Genomic DNA, 23,085 nt, shown 5'->3' on the forward strand with positions numbered 1-23,085 from the left:
CAATATTTTGCCATTGTGCTGATATGTTATCGGGACGAGAAGCGCTATCATTAAGCAATTGGGTCAGTTGAGTGGAATATGCTGTGGCTATCTGTTGTGTTTGCAGCTTGGCGATGTCCAACTTTCGTGTTGTGTCTGTCCGTGCTTTATTTGCAACGTTTAGACGGGTACGTACCTTTGCTGCAACGAGGTAATGGTCCGAATCTATGTTTGCTCCTCGGAACGATCGTACATCCAACACGCTCGATGAATGTCTTCCATCTATCACAACGTGATCAATTTGATTTATTGTTCTTTGGTCTGGAGACAGCCAAGTGCCCTTATGAATATCGAGATGCTTAAATCTGGTACTGCTAACTACCATGTTTTTTGCCGCTGCGAAGTCTATCAGCCTCATTCCATTGTCTGATGTTTCACTATGTAGACTGAATTTCCCAACTGTTTGTCCAAAGATATTCTCCTTTCCAATTTTGGCATTAAAATCGTCTAGAACAATTTTAATGTCATGGGCAGGACAACGGTCATATGTTTCTTCTAAGCTCTCGTAGAATATATCTTTGGTCTGTTCGTCCTTGTTTTCGGTTGGGGCATGAGCGCAGATAAAGCTGATGTTGAAGAATTTTGCTTTAAATCGAATTGTAGCAAGTCTTTCATTCACTGGGGTGAAGCTGGAGACCAGATGTTTTAACCTCCGACCAACTACAAAACCGCAACCAAACTCATGCTTTGTGTCATGGCAGCTATAATACAGTGCGTCACCTTTAGGTGTTGTTGTGACATCTTTCCCAGTCCATCGTATTTCCTGTATGGCAGTAATATCGGCTTTGTACTTTCCAAGTACGTCTGCCAATGCGAAGACTGCACCTTCTCTATAAAGAGTGCGAACATTCCAGGTGCAGATTCGCAGATCATGGTCCTTAAAACGTTTGCGGGGTTCGTCAACTTTAGAGGGGTTTGTTTTTCTTTTCTTTCGTTTTTTCATAGTAGGCTGTTTTTTTTTTTCTAGGGGAGGGTTACTAACCCGACGCCCAAACCCAAGTTTTTAACGTTCGTATGGGAGAACGCGCGGCACATGTTAGCTCACTACCTTTAACGGGTGTTAAAGGCAGTTCCCCAGGTGACACCACGGGGAGGTCAGTGTCCACTTGAGATGAAAGAGGGACCAAGATAAATCCTGGGCTTTGCCATGTTAAAAGCGGTCAGGACCGTTCCTTGGTATCTTCCATCCCCTACGTCACCCATTAAATTCATCTAACCAGGTTAAATCCTGGGACCTAATTGCGACATTCGATTCGATAGAGTATTTGCTCGTGAATAAAAAATCGAATCATGAAAACCTATGTGTTCTTCAAAGAACATTTAGAAGGTAGATTGTAAAAAATATTTTTTATTTAAGGCAAAAACTAAAAAAATAAAATTATTAATGAAAAATGTAAATATTTGTTGAGATTGTTGAATGACATTTAGGGTAACAAATTCGGGATGAAGTTGTGCTAGAAAACTGCACGGAATGATTTATTTTTGTAAAACTTTTTGACATTGTTGTAACAAATTGCTAATGCACCTAGCACCTAGTTCGACTTTTTTCATTCACGAGCAAATACTCGATCAAATCGAATGTCGTAATTAGGCCCCTGGGTATTGCCATGTTAAAGCTGGTCAGGGCCGTTGCTTAGTATCTTTCATCCCCTACGACTATCTAATCAGTCAATGAATTTTGAAAGACAATTGTTTACTAATTTTTCATTTATTTACATCGTAGGCATAAATGTACAAATATTTCCATAATAACAACAAAATACCACACGTTTGACCCCATATTGACTCCTTCGTTATTTTGTGCCTCCTTTGCAATTTGTGAGCTATAAATTATGCCCGTTGGACTTTTGTATCTTTCAACTTGAGGAAATTGTGGATAGCGACGAAAATTGAGCAACTTCTTAAATTCCATAACCTACAACATCAATAAAAATATAAGTATGTATATTTTGTTAATAATATTACTATTTGTATCACATTCAGTCGATTTTCTTACATCATCCGGATGAATGTTTAATGATTCATCGATATCAATCCATATCACTTTGGCTTTACAGTTAGATTGCCATGGGGTATCATGCATAGTCATGGTACCCTCATATGTGTGAAAAAGTTCGATAGACCTTGGTAAGAAGTTGTTCAGTGTTATGTTATCATCACCAATGGGTATGACTATATTGGTGTAGGGATGAATAACATCTGTCAATGCCAATTTCATTGATGACATTAAGAAACTGGACATATTTTGATTGACCTAAAACAAAGTTTTGTTTTTGAGGGTTTTGTTATACCCTCCACCATAGTATGGTGGACATATCAAGTTTGTTTTTCTGTTTTTCTGTCCGCAATAATTGAGAAAGAACGTTAAAAATTTGCACCCGAGTGTATTTTTCCATAGGCAGGCCAAGTCCGAAGATGGGCTTTATAGGTCCACGTTTTAGTATAGCCCCCATATAACGAACTAGCTGCAATTTGGCATTTTAGGATCTCAATGGCCAAGAAATGTCTCCACTAAAAATTGTCTCCATATAACGGTACTTCCCGATTTAAGGTATTTTGAGGATGTTAGTCAAAATTTCTGCCCAAATTGGCTCCAATATGGCACTTGGAGTTTGAACAACTCAAAGGAAAACTTCTGCACCAAAAATAGTGGAGATATGTCCACGTTTTGGTATAGGCCCCAAATAACGGTACCTCCCGATTTAAAGTATTTTGAGGCTTTTAGCTAAATTTTTTGACCGAACTTGCTGAAATTTTGACATTTGAGCTTCTCAATAACCAAAAAATTTCCCCACTACATATTGCCAAGATACGTACACGTTTTGGCATAGCCCCCATATAACGGTACCACCCGATTTATGGTATTTTGAGAATTTTAGCTACATTTTTTGACTGAATTAGCTGTAATTTGACATTGGAGGTTCTCAGTGGTCCCGAAACTTTTTTTTACCAAAAATCGCCAATATATGTAGGTCCATGTTTTGGAATAGCACCCATACAAAGGTACACCCGATTTTCGGTATTTTGAGGATTTTAGCTACAATTTTTTACCGAACCAGCTGCCATTTGAAAATTGAGGTTTTTAACGGTCAGGAAGCTTCTCCACCACAAATCGTCATGTTTTGGTATAGAAGCATTGGTACCGTTATGGTACCCCCGATTTCCGGTATTTTGAAAACTTCCCGTGACTTCTCCACCAAAAATAGTCCACATGGGTCCATTTTTAGACCCTCAGGTATATACACTTTCATACGGGCAAAATGTGCCTCATCGAAATAATGTTTTTAGACAACAAGTATGTTTGGACGAAATCCGTTTCAGACAATTTGGAGTTGATTTAGCCATGTCCGTCCGTCTGTCTGTGTGGCTGGAGCGCACGATAACTCTCGAACGGATCAACGGATTCCACATAAAAATTAGCTTTCGTAATATTTTGTCCAAATTTAGTTTAAGTTCGAAGATAAGTTATATAGGTACACTCCTTCCGGTACCTCCACCACAAAAGTTCGAATATGTTAGGAAAATCTGTGCGCACTATAACTCTTGAAAGGTGTAACCGATTTGAATCAATTTGCACATCGTGAAATTTCTACCGAACGTAGAGGAGGTTCCAATATGCACTTAATCGGTGCACTCCTTCGGCTACCTCCCACACAAATTTTCGGAATAGTTCAGTTTAGGACCTGCTCTCGAATCGCTTTGATTTTTGTTTCAACAACTTGTATTCACTGTCCCCTATACGACGGTACAAATTTCATCAGGGGCAGGTCCATACTTCCTAAGAAAATAGCCTGAAAGGTGAAAAAACACCTATAACACCTATAGTGGTAGGAGCGCAAGGAAACTCTCGAACTGATTAACCAATTTGGTCCAAAATTTGGCCTTCCTCATATTTTGTCCAAACTTAGTTCACTTCTTCAGGTACCTCCCCCACAAAATTTAAAAAATGTTCGGAAAAATTGTGCGCGCGATAACTCTTGACGGGAGTGACAGATTTGGTCCATACTTTACACATCCTAGTATATCTACCAGATAAAGATCAGGTTCGAATATGGACTATATTTGTCCTCCCACGCAAAATTTCGGATAAGTTCACTTTATGACCTGCTCTCGAATCACTTTGATTTTTGTTGAAGCAATTGGCATTCGCTGCCTCAATTACCAAGGTGAAAGTTTTTTCAGGGGCAAGTCCATACTTCTTGAGAAAACAGCCCGAAAGGTGTAAAAAAACTCCTGTGATTTGGTCCAAAATTTGGCCTTCGTCATATTTTGTCCAAACTTAGTTTCAGTTAGAAGATGGGCAATACCGGTCCGCAACTTCAGGTACTTCCTCCCAATATTTAAAAAAGTCACTAAAATGGTATGCACGATATCTTGAACGAGGCAACAAATTTGTCTAAAATTAGTTTAACTTCTAAAATGGCCCTCCCCCGTCTAAGGGCAGTTTAGCGTCTGTTCGAAGATCTGTGGACCAAAAGTTATCCCATGACCCACTGAAATGACTAATGGGCTCTATATCTATCGAAAAGATATCACTCCAAAAATAAGATCCATTACCATAATGGACTATGTCCGTCTATACCTTAAAGTACCTTCTCCGCAACACTTTTGAACTTTAATCCTAATCCACATTTTTGTAGGCAAGCTCAAATGTCCCAAAAGGGCCACAAAATTCTGTAAAGACCCTAAGCACATTCGATCTGTCCGTAGATGAAAGTTGAAATTCACATAGGCTGAGGGTATGTATATCTCTGTCGACAAAGCCGACTGATACTTTTTTAGTTGTTTGCTATAGACCCCATATAAAGGTACCAACAGACTGAAGACATACCAACAGAACTGAAGATAAATTTTTTGACCTTATTTAGGTGGTAAAATAATTTTTGCCCCTAGCACGAAACAAATTATTCCATTTTGGTTCAGAATATTTTATGGTGGAGAATATAAAAAGTTCGGCCCGGCCGAACATAATGTTTTTAACTTGTTCTTTTTGCGGAGAGCACAGATGATGGAATTTTACTCTCTCGAAAATCTTACATGAAATATATTATCTCTCTTGTAAAAAAGCAAATGTTATAAAATTATCGAGTTCTGTTAATATCATAAAATTACTGTAGTGCGATATTCGATCGAAGAACCAATAATTCCCTGACATTGTTTCAATGTAACCACTCTAGAGTGGCCTTCGTTCGCCCTTCAAAGTCAACAAATAACTGAAATTAAATCTTACATGAAATATCATTGATAATATGGCAACGCCTTCATTGGCATTCACAGCAGTTTCGAAATCTTTGTACTTCATATTGAAAAATAAAATATGTAATTCAGCGGGAAACATAACGTCATGCCATGACCACTCTGCAGGCGTTCTATAGAGCCAATTGAAGTTGATTCCATGAACACGATATTTTCCCTTTCCCTCCAAGGGTCCATTGCTGAGGAGGGGTATGCTGTAACTGCTATTATAGGTCATGTTAATCAACAGCTGTCGGCCATTATTTGTTAGAATTGTATACAGTGAGGTTTCATTACAGTTTTCACACAGCAACGGTGAAAATGTTTTATTCACAATTTCTATTTCTTCATCTTCTTCGTCATCGTTATACGGTCGTATATATTTTCCATTGCAAACAGTTCGACCAGATGTTACGGCAGCTGTAATTAGGATGGGGATATTTTTAAAAATCTCTTTTTTTACCATTTTCTTTGGAAGCTCACTACCCACCTTTGACTGCAATATTAAAAACGATTTGTTGAAAGGCTTGGGAGAGAAAAGAAATTGCAATTAATTAAGGCTAAGAATGTTAACACAGATGAATGTTAGCTTGTTTCCAATCGTTTACAAAGTTTGGAATCGTATCACGTTCAATATACACCTTTTTCAGATGTAACTCGAAATATTTTTGTTGTTGTTGTTGAATTCTATTTGTAATTCGTAACATTTTATTTGTAATTCGAGAATTCTAATTTGAATTATTCCATTTGTAATTCGAATTATTATTGCTCTTATCTATAAGTTTGCTGCAGATGTCAAAACAAGATTCGTATTGGTTTCAGAGATACAGCCCCGATTTGTTTTAAAAATTCAATCATTAACCATTTTTAGATGAGGCTATATTTGCGTATTGGTCCTCTACTTTCATAAAATTCTGGACAGAAGTTTTTTGCACGCGATTGGTTCAAAAATGTTGCACAGTGTTATTCCATTTCTAATTCGAATGATTCCCATTGAAATTACAAATAGAATAATACGAAATAGAAATGGAATAATTCGAATTACAATTGGAATTCTCGAATTACAAATAAAATGTTACGAATTACAAATATAATAATCGAATTACAAATGAAATGTTACGAATTACAACTTTTACAATTTTTGCAAAATATTAGGAGATCCAAATTTTGGACCAAATTGGTTGCCGCATTCAAGTGATATCGTGACATTTTTTAAATATTGGGGAGAAGTACCGGAAGTTGTGGACTGGTATTGCCCTATGAAATTAAGTTTGGATATAATATGACGAAGACCAAATGTTGGACCAAACCGGTTATCGGGCTCTCTGACCGCCACATGTGGTCACATAGGGGTTTTTTACACCTTTCGGGCTTTTTTGCCAAGAAATATGGACTTGCCCCTGAAAAAACTTTTACCGTCGTAATGGAGGTAGCGAATGCAAATAACTTCAACAAAAATCAAAGTCATTCGACTGCAGGTCTTAAAGTGAACTTATCCAACATTTTGTGTGAGAGGTACTAGAAGGAGTAGACAAATATAGTCCATATTCGAACCTGATCTATATCTGGTAGATATATTAGGATGTGCAAAGTATGGATTACATCGGTCACTCGTGCGCACAATTTTTCCGAACATTTTTGAACTTTGTGTGGGGGAGGTAACTGAAGGAGTGGACCGATATGGCTTATCTTCGAATTTAAAGTAGGTTTGGACAAAATATTTCGAAGTCCAAATTTTGGACCGAATCGCCAGATCCGTTCGAGAGTTATCTTGCGCTCCATCCACTACACACGGTGTTACAGGGGCTTTTGCACATTTCAGGCTATTTTCTCAGGAAGTATGGACTTGATGAAACTTGTATCGTCATATGGGGGGCAATGAAAACAAGTTGTTGCAGCAAAAATCAAAGCGATTCGAGAGCAGGTCCTAATCTGAACTTATCCGAAATTTTGTGTGGGAGGTAACTGAAGGAGTGGACCGATTGAGTCCATTTTGGAACCTCATCTAAGGTAAGTAGAAATTTCACGATGTGCAAAGTATGGGTCAAATCGGTTACTTCCTTCAAGAGTTATCGTGCACACAATTTTTCCGAACATTTTCGAACTTTTGTGGGGGAGGTACCGGAAGGAGTGGACCGATATAGCCCATCTTCGAACTTAAACTGAGTTTGGACAAAATATTACGAAAGCCAAATTTTGGATCGAATCGGCTGATCCGTTCGATAGTTATCGTGCGCTCCAACCAGCCAGACAGACAGACGGACGGGCATTGCTCAATCGACTCCAAATTGTCTGAAACACATTTCGTCCAAACATACTTGGAGTCTAAGGCCATGTTTATATTATAGCCTTTTGCAGGGTTAACCATCTCAATGACGATTTATTTGACGTATACGCCAAGGAGTTGACGTTTGAAACCCAGTGGGTTTGTTAAATCCGGTTATATATAAACATACTATAAAACCATTATTTCGATGAGGGTATAATTAAATTTGTCATCCCGTTTGTAACACATCGAAATATTCATAGGAGACCCTATAAAGTATATACATATATTCTTGATCAGGGTCTGTCCGTCCGTCTGTTGAAATCAAGATACAGCTCGCAATTCTTTAGATAGAGCTTTGTAATTTGATATAAAAGTTTCTATTACTCCTAGGATGTTTGCTATTAAAAATGGGCTACATCGTACCACGTTTTGATATAGGCCCCATAGAACGGTACCTCCCGATTTTCGGTATTTTGAAGGTAGTTGCTTCAATATTCCATCGAAGTGGTTGAAATTTGATTCTTAGAAATTTGTCGGTACAGGTCCATGCCTTCATATAGCCCCCATAGAAGGGTACCAGCCGCTTTTCGGCATTTTAAAGGTTGTGGCCTTAATATCCCAGCGAAATGGCTGAAATTTGGTATTTAGTCTTCATTGGAGGTATAAAAGTGTTTCCCAGAAACTTGTCGGTACAGGTCCACGCCTTCATATAGGCCCAAAAACGGTACCTGCCGCTTTTCGGCATTCTGAAATTTGGTATTTAGTCTTTGTTGGAGGTAAAAGTCTTTCTGACTGAAATTCTTTGGTATAGGTCCACGTTTCGATAGCCTCCATAGAGCGGTACCTCCCGATTTCCGTAATTCTGAAGATTGTGACGTCAATATCCCACTGAAATTTGTTATTTAGTCTTCCATGGGATTATAAAATATTCCAGAAGAGAATTATCTGTATAGGTCCGCGGATTCCTATATCCCCTATAGAAGCGTACCTCTTGATTTTAGGGGTATTTTGAGGCTTTTATCGAAATATCGGAAATTTATTATTATACCCTCCACCATAGGATGGGGGGTATATTAAGTTTGTCACTACGTTTGTAACTACTCGAAATAATCATTGTAGACCCCACAAAGTATATATATTCTTGATCAGCGTGCAATTCTACATCGATATAGCCATGTCCGTCCGTCTGTCCGTCTTTCCGTCTGTGGAAATCACTCTAGCGTCCGAACGGATTGACGTAGGTTGATGAAATTTTGGGAAAATATGTTATTTTTACGTAGGACTTCTGGTATTGAAAGCGGGCTATGTAAGTCCACGCTTTCGTATAGCCCCCATACAAAATGACTCGTGACGCGTCGTAGTTTTAAGGAATTTTTAAGATATTTAGCCCATTTTACCACCGAATTGGTTGTAATTTGGTACTTTGTGTCTCCAGAGGCCAAAAAATATTCCTACCAAAGTTGGGTTATATAGGTCCACGTTTTTATATAGCCCCCATATAAGGTCCCATATAAAGTACGCGTCATTTTAATATATTTTGAATGTATTAGACCCATTTGACCGAAGAATCGGTTGTAACTTTGTATTTTGTGTTTCCAGAGGCTAAGAAATATTTCTACCATAAAATGTTTAAATGTTTATTTTAATACAATATCTCCCGATTTTCGATATTTTGAACGTTTTAGCCTCATTATCACACCGAGATGGCTGAAATTTGATATTTAGTCTTCTTTAGGCGTATAAAACTTTCCCCCAGAAATTTTTAGGTATAGGTCCACGCCATCATATAGCCCCCATAGAACGGTACCTTCCGCATTTCGGTATTTTGAAGGTTGTGGTCTTCTTTGAGTCTAAAAACTTTCCGCCAAAAATGTGTAGGTATAGATCGAAGTTTTGATATATCCCCCATGGAATGATACCTTCCGAATTTCGGTATTTTGAAGCAGGTTAGTTTTACCGAACTAGCTGAAATTTGGTATTTTGTGTACTTCATAAACGAAAGGAAACTGATTGTTCCATTTTACTTCAATAGAGCTCGTGGTGGATGGTGTAACAAGTTCGAGCTGCCCGAACTTAACGACGTTCTCACTTGTTTTTATACCCTCCACCATAGTATGGAGGGTATATTAAGTTTGTTTTTCCGTTTGTAACGCATTGAAATACTCATTTGCGACCCTATAAAGTATATATATTCTTGATCAGGGTAAAATTCTGAGTCGATCTGTGCACGTCCGTCCGTCCGTCCGTCTGTGGTAATCACTCTAGCATCCACAAAAATGGATATAGGACGCTGAAATTTTGGGAAAATGTGTCTTTTGTTTGCAGGCAGGTCAAGTTCGATGATGGGCTATATCGGTCCACGTTTTGGTATAGCCCCCATATAACGGTACCCCCCGATTTAAGGTATTTTGCCTTTTTTACCTACATTTTCAGACCGATGTAGCTATAATTTGACATTTAGGGTTCTTAAGTGTCAATAAACTTATACAACAAAAGTTGTGGACATAGGTCCACGTTTTGGTATAGCCCCCATATAACGGTACCCCCGATTTACGGTATTTTGCCTTTTTTACCTACATTTTCAGACCGATGTAGCTATAATTTGACATTTAGGGTTCTTAAGTGTCAATAAACTTATATATAGCTAAAGTTGTGGACATAGGCCCACGTTTTGGTATAGCCCCCATATAACGGTACCCCCGATTTACGGTATTTTGCCTTTTTTACCTACATTTTCAGACCGATGTAGCTATAATTTGACATTTAGGGTTCTTAAGTGTCAATAAACCTATACAACAAAAGTTGTGGACATAGGTCCACGTTTTGGTATAGCCCCCATATAACGGTACCCCCAGATTTACGGTATTTTGCCTTTTTTACCTACATTTTCAGACCGATGTAGCTATAATTTGAGATTTAGGGTTCTTAAGTGTCAATAAACTTATATATAGCTAAAGTTGTGGACATAGGTCCACGTTTTGGTATAGCCCTATATAACGGATCATCCTGATTTTCGATATTTTGAGAGTTTTAATTTGAACATTTGACATTTGAAGTTCTTAGTGGTCACCACACCTCTCCACCAAAATTGTCTGACATTTTGGGAAAATGCGTCTTTTGTTTGCAGGCAGGTCAAGTTCGATGATGGGCTATATCGCTATATCGGTACCCCCGATTTACGGTATTTAGACGTTTTTAGCTAAATTTTCAGATCGGTTAAGCTATAATTTGACATTTAGGGTTCTTAAGTGTAAATAAACTTATATAACAAAAGTTGTGGACATAGGTCCACGTTTTGGTATAGCCCCCATATAACGGAACCCCCGATCTATGGCATTTATACGTTTTTAGTTACATTTACAGACCGATTTAGCTATAAATTGGCATTTAGGGTTCTTAAATGTCAATAAACTTATATAACTAGTGGATATAGGTCCATGTTTTGGAATAGCCCCCATATAACGTTACCGCCCGATTTCAGGTATTTTGACGTTTAAATTCACATTTCTAGACCGAATTAGCTATAATTTGATATTTAGGGTTCTTAGCGACCAAAAAACTTATATTCAAAACAATTATAATTATATCAAACTAGCGGACCCGGCGAACTTCGTCTCGCTATTAAGGAATAAAGTTTCATACAAAAACTCAATTTTCGATTTTTCCAATTTTCCGACTTTTCCAGAGAGATTTTCCAAAATTTTCTTCTGTAAAGACCTTCTCCTCGAAAATACGAATAACTGACAAAAATTTTTACAGAAATCGGCCTAGCCGTTCTCATTTTATGAATTACTATACATTTTTTACACCATTTTTATATATATAGATTATGTTTTGGTATAGCCCCTTATAACGGTACCTCGGTATAACGGATTTCGGTATCCCCATATAACGGATTTTCAGTATTTTGAGAGTTTTACCTACAAGTTTTAACCGAATTATCTGTAATTTGAACATTTGACATTTAAAATTCTTAGTGATCACCACACCTCTCCACCAAAAATTGTCAAGAAAGGTCGATGTATTGATAAAGCTTCCAAATAAAAGTACCTCCCGATTATCAGTAATTTTATGATTTTAACTAAATATTAACAGAACTAGCAGTAATTTGACATTTGAAGTTCTTAGTGGTCACAACACCTCTCCATAAAAAATTGTCAACATAGGTCCATGTTCGGATATAGCTCCCATATACATAACAGTACCTCCCAATTTTCAGTAATTGCCAATTTTAGCTAAAATTTTTAAACGAACTAACTATAATTTGACATTTGAAGGTTGTAGTGGTCACCACACATCTGCATCAACAACTTTCAACATAGCCCCAATATAACGATACTTCCCGATTTTCGGTACTTTGAGGATTTTACTTAAAATGTTTAACCGAACGTAGGTCCATGTTTTGGTATAGCCCCAAAACAAATCTCCCGATTTTTCGTACCTTAGCTTTATTTTTTGGACGAACTTTCTGTAATCTGAAATTTAAAAGCCAACAAAAATTTTTCATTTAAGTTCATATTTTCGTATAGCCCAGATACCTCCGAACTAGCTGTTAATGACATTTGAAGTTCCCACGTTATGTACCGATTTTCGATATTTTGAGGATTCTATCTAAATTTTTTAACCGAATTAGGAGTTATTTGACATTAAAGGCTACCATCAAAAACTGTCAACATAGGCCCATGTTTTATTATAACCCCTATATAACAGTACCTCCCAATTTCTAGCCCACCAAAAATTGTCAACAGTTAGATATAGGCACCATAAAAAAGGGCCTCCCGAATGAAGCATTTTATGTACATTATCTAACATTTTAACGTACTCACTTAAAGTTGGGGACAGGAATGAATATTTTATGGTGGAGGGTATGAAAAGTTCGGCCCGGCCGAACTTAATGCTTTTTTACTTGTTTATCGATAAAAAAGGTTTTTTTCTGGTCGTCGACAGAATAAGCAGCCGGTCCCTACAGCTTTGCTGTGAATTGTTCTTTCGCTAATTTTTAAATCTAAGCGATTTTGTATTTGGCCACAAGATGATGTAGAATCATTTTTGGAAGATTATGGACAATATCGGCTAATGTTGGTATAGCCCCTTATAGCAGTACCTCCCGATTTTCGGTACTTTGAGGATATAAGACCCATTTTCCTACAAAATTAACTATAATTTGGTACTTAGGGTTCCTAGTGGTCACAAAACTTTTCCACCAAATAATTGTGGACCTGGGTCAATGTTTGGCTATAGTCCCCATATAAAGGTAACTCCCGATTTTATGTATTTTGAGGATTTAAGCTAAATTTTTCGAAAATTAATTATTTCGTCTGAAATAAATAGAACTTTAATATCCCCCCATGCCTTCAAGATGTGCGGATGTCATCCAGAATAAAGGATACGCAACGAAATATTGATTGCACAATTTTTTTTTTTTTGTGTCATCGAAATATGTTTGGACGAAATGTGTTTCAGACAATTTGGAGTTGATTTAGCAATGTCCGTCCGTCTGCCTGTCTGTCTGGCTGGCTGGTGCGCACGATAACTCTCGAACAGATGAACCGATTCGGTTCAAATTTTGGCTTTCGAAATATTTTGTCCAAACTTAGTTTAAGTTCGAAGATGAGCTATATCGGTCCACTCCTTCCGGTACCTCCCCCACAAAGGTTCCAAAATGTTCGGAAAATTTGTGGGCCCAATAACTCTTGCAGGGAGTAACCGATGTGGTCCATACTTTGCACATCGTGAAATTTCTACCAAACTTAAATGAGGTTCCAATATGGACTCAATCGGCCCACTCCTTCGGGTACCTCCCACACAACATTTCGAATCGCTTTGATTTTTGTTGCAACAACTTGTATTTACTTCCCCCCATACGACGGTACAAGTTTCATCAGGGGCAAGTACATACTTCCTTAGAAAATGGCCGGAAAGGTGCAAAAATCTCCTATGAAACCTTGTGCAGTGGTAGGAGTGCAAGATAACTCTCGAACGGATCTGTCAATTCGGTCCAAATTTGGTCTTCGTAATATTTTATCAAAACATAGTTTAAATTCGAAGATGGGCTATATCGGTCCACTCCTTCAGGTACCACCCCCACAAAACTTCAAAAATGTTCGGAAAAAATTTGCGCACGATAACTCTTGAAGGGAGTGACCGATGTAATCCATACTTTGCACATCCTAATATATCTATCAGATATAGATCAGATTCGAATATGGACTATATTTGCCTACTCCTTCTGGTACCTCTCACACAAAATTTCGGATAAGTTCACTTTAAGACCTGCTCTCGAATCACTTTGATTTTTGTAGAAGCGATTTGCATTCGCTACCTTCATTACGACGGTAAAAGTTTTTTCAGGGGCAAGTCCATATTTTTTGGGAAAACAGCCCGAAAGGTGTAAAAAACACCTATGTCACCATATGTGGCGGTCGGAGAACACGATAACTCTCGAACTGTTCAACCGATTTGGTCCAACATTTATTCTTCGTCATATTATATCCAAACTTAGTTACATGGGCAATACCGGTCCGCAACTTTCGGTACTTCTCCCCAATATTTAAAAGATGTCACCAAAATGCTAGGACGTATCACTTGAATGGGGCAACCAACTTGGTCCAAACGTTGGATCTCCTAATATTTTATCAAAATTTAGTTTAACTTCTAACATGGCCCATATCTGTCCTCCCTAAGAGTACCTGCCCTACAAAAGTTCAACATTTGTGTCCTATTCCACATTGTTGTCGGCAAGTTTAAATGTCCAATAAGGGCCACAAAATTCTGAAGAGACCTGAAATACATTCGATCTGTCCGGAGGTAAAAGTTTCGCTTCACATTGGCTGAGGGTATATATCTGTCGGCAAAGCCGACTGACACTTTTTTACTTGTTTTATATTCTCTTACCAATATAAAATAGTATCCTTTTATAGAATTTAAGATACATTTTAGTTGAAAACTTTTGTAGAACTATTGTTTTTGTCAACAAAAAAGTTTGAACAGATTTTTTTTTAATTTTTAAAAGTGACCTTTTTAACGACCAGTCCCATGTGTAATAAGCAATGGAAAAAACTTGTTGTAATATTAATGCGATATTTATTACTGACCAGTTGACTAAAGAATGTTATGAATTTGAGGGATAGAGGATGAAGAGGAAGGTGATCACAGTCACCAACGTAGGTAGAGGGACTAACTACAGGGCTGACTTTAATTGCAAACGAAGAATATACCTCAAGACTCCTCGATTTCTGGTCACCTACCTGCAAACGTCCCTGTTGCCTTATTATACCTTACACCACACTGTGGTAAGGGGTATTAATTATGTCTTTGTGCATTTGTATGTGACATGCAAAAGGAAGCGATATAGACCCATAGTTCCTTTTAGGCATAAACACAGAATCACTTTCTGAGTCGATTTATGCATGTCCGTCCGTCTGTCCATGTATTTTTGTAATCAAAGTACAGGTCGCATTTGTTTTCCGATTCAAATAAAAATTGGGGAAAATAATTTTTTTGGCCAAATGGCGAACGCTGTATATTCTGGAGAAAATCGGTTCTGATTTGGATACATATTTTCGCCCGATTTGAGGTTTTTAATCCACCAAACATGCAAATTCTATCCGATTTCGATGAAATTTGGTCTAGAAATATGTTTGCCAAATTATATTGAATTCGGTTCAGATTTGGATATATCTCCAATATATATTTTCACCCGTTATGAGGTATTTGGGGCATCAAACACCCAAATTCTGTCCGATGTTGATAAAATTTTAAACATACTACGGAATGTGGTCTAGAAATATGTTTACCAAATTATATTGAATTCGGTTCAGATTTGGATATAGCTCCCATATATATTTTCACCCGTTATGAGGTATTTGGGGCATCAAACAGGCAAATTCTGTCCGATTTTGATAAAATTTGAAACATACGACGGAATTTGGTCTAGAAATAAGTTTGCCAAATTATATTAAAATCGGTTCAGACTTGGATATAGCTCCCATATATGTGTATTTTCACCAGATTTGAAGTATTTGGGACATCAAACACGCAAATTCTGTCCGATTTTGATAAAACGTGTGAACGAATTCGGTTTTGAAATAAGTTTGCCAAGTTATATTGAAATCGGTTCAGATTTGGATATAGTTTCCACATATTTTAGCCCGATTTAATATATTTGATGCACCGTTCACGCAATGTAGGTATTTCCAATTTTGATTAAAATTGGAATGCGTGACAGAACTGTGTGTAAAGATAAGGTAACAAAATTTAATTTATATCGCTTCAAAGTTAAATATAGCTCTATTTTATTATGAAATTCGGACAGATAGGGAGCGGCTTATAGCAATACTGACCTAATAATATTTTTAAGATATAAATAAATAATTATTATATAAATCGGCAAAGATACGCATAAAACTAAAAACTCATTCTAAAAAGGCACAAAGTAAAAAACTTGACTTAGGAAAACTTCAAAACCAAACACTAAAATCGGATGTATGTACAAAACTAAATACAGAGCTGAATAATGTCGACAGCGAAGATATAGAAAATATATGGAATAATGTAAATAATACTATAAACTCAATAGCCAGAAACACCCTAGACAATTTTATAAAACCAAAGACCAAAACTTGGATGACTCAAGAAATCCTGCAGCTAATGGATGAAAGAAGAGCATTTAAAAATAAAGATTACGAAAAATACTGGGAACTAAATAGAGAAATTCAAAGGGAGATACGTAATGCTAAAAATAATCACCTAAAAACTCAATGTCAGGAAATTGAAAGACTTATGAGCCTACATGACGATTTCAACCTGCATAAGAAATTAAAAGAAGCATCTGGACAATATAGGAATACAAATCCATCTGTCCTTTTCAATAACAACAATGAACCGGTCTTTGAAATTGCAGAAAAGAAAGATATCTGGAAAGAATATATCCAAACACTATTTAAGGATGATAACAGATCAAGCTACGTTAACATCGCATCAGATTATATGACAGGAAACAGCATCACAAATAATGAAGTAGAATCAGCAATAAAATCCCTTCGAGATGGAAAAGCTACAGGGCCTGATGAAATTCCAATTGAATTATTAAAAATGCTAAATAACAGCAACATTGATCTACTGACAAAACTGTTTAACTACATCTACGATACTGGTATATACCCACAGGATTGGCTAAAATCCACCTTCATAACAATACCAAAAAAACCCCATGCCAAAAAATGCAATGACTATCGTCTCATTAGTTTAATGAGTCATGCTCTTAAAATTTTTCTTAAAATTATCCAGAATAGAATATATGAGAAATGTAAAAAGGAAATGGGAGAAACTCAATTTGGTTTTAAGGAAGGAAAGGGAACCCGTGAGGCTTTATTCTGCATACAAATACTCGTTCAAAAATGTAGAAATGTCCACAAAGACGTATTTTTATGCTTTATAGATTACGAAAAAGCATTCGACACTGTGGAGCATGATAAGCTCATGGAAATTCTCACAGCAATTGGAATCGATGAGAAAGAGATAAGGTGTATTAAAAGCTTGTACTGGCACCAGACTGCCCAAGTCAACATAAATGGAGATTTAACTGAAGATGTAGCAATATCTAAAGGAGTTCGACAAGGATGCATTTTATCTCCACTACTCTTCAACATTTACTCCCAAAAAATTTTCACGAAGCAGTAGATGGCATCCAAGAAGGTATATTGATAAACAACAATTACCTAAATAATTTTAGATATGCTGATGACACTACTTTAATATCCGACAGCATATCAGGCCTACAAAATCTTGTTGATAGACTAACATCAAGTAGTGAGTTGTATGGGCTAAAAATAAACACCCTCAAAACAAAATTTATGATAATAAGTAAGAACAACGCTCATAACGAGTTGATTTTAAAAATACAAAATTTCCATATTGAGAGGGTACAAAGTTTCAAATACCTGGGAGTTTTGCTAAATGATCAATGGGACTACTCAAAAGAAATCAAATGTCGCATAGAAATGGCAAGAGATGCATTTCATAAATATAAAAAAGTCCTAATAAGCCATGATATAAATGTTGCAACAAAATCTCGTTTCATAAAAGCGTATATATGGCCAGTCTTGTTATATTCAGTCGAAGTGTGGACGTTAAAAGCGGCAGATATCAAACGACTCGAAGCATTTGAGATGTGGGTGTACCGTCGAGCACTAAAAATACCATGGATCCTGCATGTACCAAATATTGAAGTATTGCGAAGAATGAATACAACAAGAGAATTATTAAACAACATAAAGAAACGGAAAACAACATACCTAGGGCACATTATGCGAAACCGTAAATACACAATTCTCCAGGAAATACTGCAAGCAAATATAGAAGGAAGACGTACCAGAGGAAGAAAAGAAATGTCATGGATCCAAAATATCCAGCAATGGACAGAATTCCAGAACGCCGAAAATTTAATAAGCATAGCGAGAAATAGAGATATATTTTCCTATTTTGTTAATCTATATTAATAAAAGAGTAGAGTGACTGATTCACTGACTGACTGACTGATTGACTGATTGATTCATCAACGCCCAGACGAAACGGCTGAAGCTAGAATCATGAAATTTTGGGTGAGGGTCACTCTTGGTCCGAAGGTGACAGATAAGGCTTGGTTTTTGGAAATTCGTACTAGAACGGTACGAAAAGTACCAAAAGGTACTAAATATGGTACCCTTGGTATTAGGCAAACGGGAAGAGCTAGAATTCTGAAATTTGGAATGAGTGTAACTGATGGAGAGTTAGAAAGATGTACCAAAGGGTTTTTGGAAATTCGAACTACAAGGGTACGAAAAGTACTAAATGGTACTAAATTTAGTACAATTTGGATTTGGGTGAACGAATAGAGCTGGAATACAAACATTTGGAATGAGGGCCACTGATGAAGAGTAACAATGAAAGGTTTTTGGAAGTTCGAACTACAAGGGTACGAAAAGTACTAAATGGTACTAAATTTAGTACATTTTTGATTTGGGTGAACAGATTGAGCTGGAATACAGACATTTGGAATGAGGGTCACTGATGAAGAGTAACAATGAAAGATTTTTGTAAATTCGAACTATAGGGGTACGAAAAGTACTAAATGGTACTAAATTTAGTACAATTTAAATTTGGGTGAACGGATTGAGCTGGAATCCTGAAATTTGTAATGAGGGTCACTGATGGAGAGTAACAAAGAAAAGTTTTTAGAAATTCGAACTATAAGTGCACGAAAAGTACTAAATGGTACTAAATTTAGTACAATTTGGATTTGGGTGAACGGATAGAGCTGGAATCCTGAAATTTGAAATTAGGGTCAGTGGTGGAGAGTAACAAAGAAAGGTTTTTGGAAATCCGAACTATAAGTGCACGAAAAGTTCTAAATGGTACTAAATTTAGTACAATTTGGATTTGGGTGAACGGATTGAGCTGGAATCCTGAAATTTGTAATGGAGGTCACTGATGGAGAGTAACAAAGAAAAGTTTTTAGAAATTCGAACTATAAGTACACGAAAAGTCTAAATGGTACTAAATTTAGTACAATTTGGATTTGGGTGAACGGATAGAGCTGGAATCGTGAAATTTGGAATGAGGATCACTGATGAAGAGTAAAAATGAAAGGTTTTTGGAATTCGAACTATAAGTGTACGAAAAGTAATAAATTGTACTAAATTTAGTACAATTTGGGTTTGGGTTAACGAATTGAGCTGGAATCCTGAAATTTGGAATTAAGGTCACTGATGGAGAGTAGAAAAGAAAGGTTTTTGGAATTTCGAACTATAAGTGCATGAGTAGTACTAAATGGTACTAAATTTAGTACAATTTGTATTTGGGTAAACGGATAGAGCTGGAATACAAACACTGATGAAGAGTAACAATGATAGGTTTTTGGAAATTCGAACTATAAGGGTACGAAAAGTACTAAATGGTACTAAATTTAGTACAATTTTGATTTGGGTGAACAGATTGAGCTGGAATACAAACATTTGGAATGAGGGTCACTGATGAAGAGTAACAATGAAAGGTTTTTGTAAATTCGAACTATAGGGGTACGAAAAGTACTAAATGGTACTAAATTTAGTACAATTTGGATTTGGGTGAACGGATAGAGCTGGAATACAAACATTTGGAATGAGGGTCACTGATGAAGAGTAACAACGAAAGGTTTTTGGAAGTTCGAACTATAAGGGTACGAAAAGTACTAAATGACACTAAATTTAGTACAATTTTGATTTGGGTGAACAGATTGATCTGGAATACAGACATTTGGAATGTGGGTTACTGATGAAGAGTAACAATGAAAGGTTTTTGTAAATTCAAACTATAGGGGTACGAAAAGTACTAAATGGTACTAAATTTAGTACAATTTGGATTTGGGTGAACGGATTGAGCTGGAGTCCTGAAATTTGTAATGAGGGTCACTGATGGAGAGTAACAAAGAAAAGTTTTTAGAAATTCAAACTATAAGTGCACGAAAAGTACTCAATGGTACTAAATTTAGTACAATTTGGATTTGGGTGAACGGATAGAGCTGGAATCCTGAAATTTGAAATTAGGGTCAGTGGTGGAGAGTCATAGAATTTTGTACAATTTGTGATTTTGTAAGGGGTAGAACTGGAATTTTGAAATTTGGCATTAGATTAGCAATTCGTGTTTAGAGTGTAGGTAGGGAGGAGGCTTTTAAAATTCGTACTTATTTATACAAAAAGTACTAAATAGTACTATAATGGGTTTCAGGGGAACAGATAAAGCTGGAAAAGTGAATTGGGGTTTGAATATATGTTAGAAGGGTTAAAACCAGGAGAGAAATCTGAAATTTGCAATATGATACGTAGTTTTGGAAATTCGAAATAAAAAATATGGTAGTTGTGTAGGGATGCGATACGGCAGATTTTTTTTGTAAATTCTGGCTACAATCGAAAAAAATATTGGTAATAAAAATAGGTCTTAGTACAACAGAATCTCCAGCATTCACCATTCCCGTATTAAATATTGATTATATATTCTGTTCCCTTTCCGCATACGAAGTAGCGGGCATTTGCTAGTAATTTATAAAAACATGATCGCTAACATTCGAAAATCGAATACGCAATAAAGAAGAAGATATAAATCGTTCCGTTTTCATGTGTATGTGCACGCAGAGAAGAGATATTGTAGCAGCAATCATATTCTAAGAACAAAATAGTGTATTTTAAAAATCTGAAAATATATATTGTTGTTTCAACCATATATTTTGTGACAGGAAACATAATGACACAAAATATAGTATTGTACCCAAAATACGTATTTTCAGATTTTTAATATACACTATTTTGTTCTTAGAATATGGTTACTCCTACAATATCTCTTCTCTGGAATAATTCGAATTACATATAAAATAATTCGAATTACAAATAGAATATTTCGAATAACAAATGGAATAATTCGAATTACAAATGAAATGTTACGAATTACAAATAGAATTCTCCAATTACAAATGAAATGTTACGAAATACAACTAAAATGTTTTGAATTACATCTGAAAAAGGTGTAGTGTTGGTCCTTCCAAAAATATTTTTAAAAAAATCAAGTTTTGTTGGTCTTTAGAAAAATTGTTTTTTTTTTTTTTAATCCACGTTGTGCTGTTAGTTGAAAAATATTCATTAAAAAATCCACTTTGTGTTGTTCGTAGAAAAACTATTCTTTAAAAAATTTGCATGTTTTGTTGTTGGTTGAAAAAAATATTCTTCCACAAATCCAAAAAAATCCACCTTGAAAAAACCACGTTGTGTTGTTGGTTGAAAAAATATTCTTTAAGAAATCCACCTTGAAAAATCCACGTTGTGTTGTTGGTTGAAAAAATATTCTTTAAAAAATCCACGTTGTGTTGTTGGTTGAAAAAATATTCTTTAAAAAATCCACGTTGTGTTGTTGGTTGAAAAAATATTCTTTAAAAAATCCACGTTGTGTTGTTGGTTGAAAAAATATTCTTTAAAAAATCCACGTTGTGTTGTTGGTTGAAAAAATATTCTTTAAAAAATCCACGTTGTGTTGTTGGTTGAAAAAATATTCTTTAAAAAATCCACGTTGTGTTGTTGGTTGAAAAAATATTCTTTAAAAAATCCACGTTGTGTTGTTGGTTGAAAAAATATTCTTTAAAAAATCCACGTTGTGTTGTTGGTTGAAAAAATATTCTTTAAAAAATCCACGTTGTGTTGTTGGTTGAAAAAATATTCTTTAAAAAATCCACGTTGTGTTGTTGGTTGAAAAAATATTCTTTAAAAAATCCACGTTGTGTTGTTGGTTGAAAAAATATTCTTTAAAAAATCCACGTAGTGTTGTTGGTTGAAAAAATATTCTTTAAAAAATCCACGTAGTGTTGTTGGTTGAAAAAATATTCTTTAAAAAATCCACGTAGTGTTGTTGGTTGAAAAAATATTCTTTAAAAAATCCACGTAGTGTTGTTGGTTGAAAAAATATTCTTTAAAAAATCCACGTTGTGTTGTTGGTTGAAAAAATATTCTTTAAAAAATCCACGTTGTGTTGTTGGTTGAAAAAATATTCTTTAAAAAATCCACGTTGTGTTGTTGGTTGAAAAAATATTCTTTAAAAAATCCACGTTGTGTTGTTGGTTGAAAAAATATTCTTTAAAAAATCCACGTTGTGTTGTTGATTAAAAAAATATTCTTTAAAAAATCCACATTGTGTTGTTGATTAAAAAAATATTCTTTAAAAAATCCACGTTGTGTTGTTGGTTGAAAAAATATTCTTTAAAAAATCCACGTTGTGTTGTTGATTAAAAAAATATTCTTTAAAAAATCCACATTGTGTTGTTGATTAAAAAATATTCTTTAAAAAATCCACGTTGTGTTGTTGGTTGAAAAAATATTCTTTAAAAAATCCACGTTGTGTTGTTGATTAAAAAATATTCTTTAAAAAATCCACATTGTGTTGTTGATTAAAAAAATATTCTTTAAAAAATCCACGTTGTGTTGTTGGTTGAAAAAATATTCTTTAAAAAATCCACGTTGTGTTGTTGGTTGAAAAAATATTCTTTAAAAAATCCACGTTGCGTTGTTCGTTGAAAAAATATTCTTTAAAAAATCCACGTTGTGTTGTTGGTTGAAAAAATATTCTTTAAAAAATCCACGTTGTGTTGTTGGTTGAAAAAATATTCTTTAAAAAATCCACGTTGTGTTGTTGGTTGAAAAAATATTCTTTAAAAAATCCACGTTGTGTTGTTGGTTGAAAAAATATTCTTTAAAAAATCCACGTTGTGTTGTTGGTTGAAAAAATATTCTTTAAAAAATCCACGTTGTGTTGTTGGTTGAAAAAATATTCTTTAAAAAATCCACGTTGTGTTGTTGGTTGAAAAAATATTCTTTAAAAAATCCACGTTGTGTTGTTGGTTGAAAAAATATTCTTTAAAAAATCCACGTTGTGTTGTTGGTTGAAAAAATATTCTTTAAAAAATCCACGTTGTGTTGTTGGTTGAAAAAATATTCTTTAAAAAATCCACGTTGTGTTGTTGGTTGAAAAAATATTCTTTAAAAAAT

At 35.5% G+C, this 23,085-nt stretch overlaps 1 protein-coding gene across 1 annotated transcript; it reads right to left on the reverse strand.

The window, feature by feature from the left end:
• Positions 1-1,747: 1,747 nt before the first annotated feature.
• Positions 1,748-14,484, reverse strand: LOC141392479 (carbonic anhydrase 2-like). Its single transcript, XM_073965417.1, has 5 exons — positions 14,438-14,484; positions 5,765-5,800; positions 5,270-5,694; positions 2,036-2,293; positions 1,748-1,954 (listed from the first exon to the last, which is right to left on the reverse strand). Exons 1-5 carry the CDS (start codon positions 14,475-14,477, stop codon positions 1,748-1,750), a joined length of 966 nt encoding a protein of 321 aa, XP_073821518.1. The 5' UTR covers positions 14,478-14,484.
• Positions 14,485-23,085: the final 8,601 nt, after the last annotated feature.

The sequence above is a fragment of the Musca autumnalis genome, unplaced genomic scaffold, assembly GCF_047663935.1.
Source record: "Musca autumnalis isolate F117 unplaced genomic scaffold, ASM4766393v1 scaffold_2, whole genome shotgun sequence".
NCBI lineage: Eukaryota > Metazoa > Arthropoda > Insecta > Diptera > Muscidae > Musca > Musca autumnalis.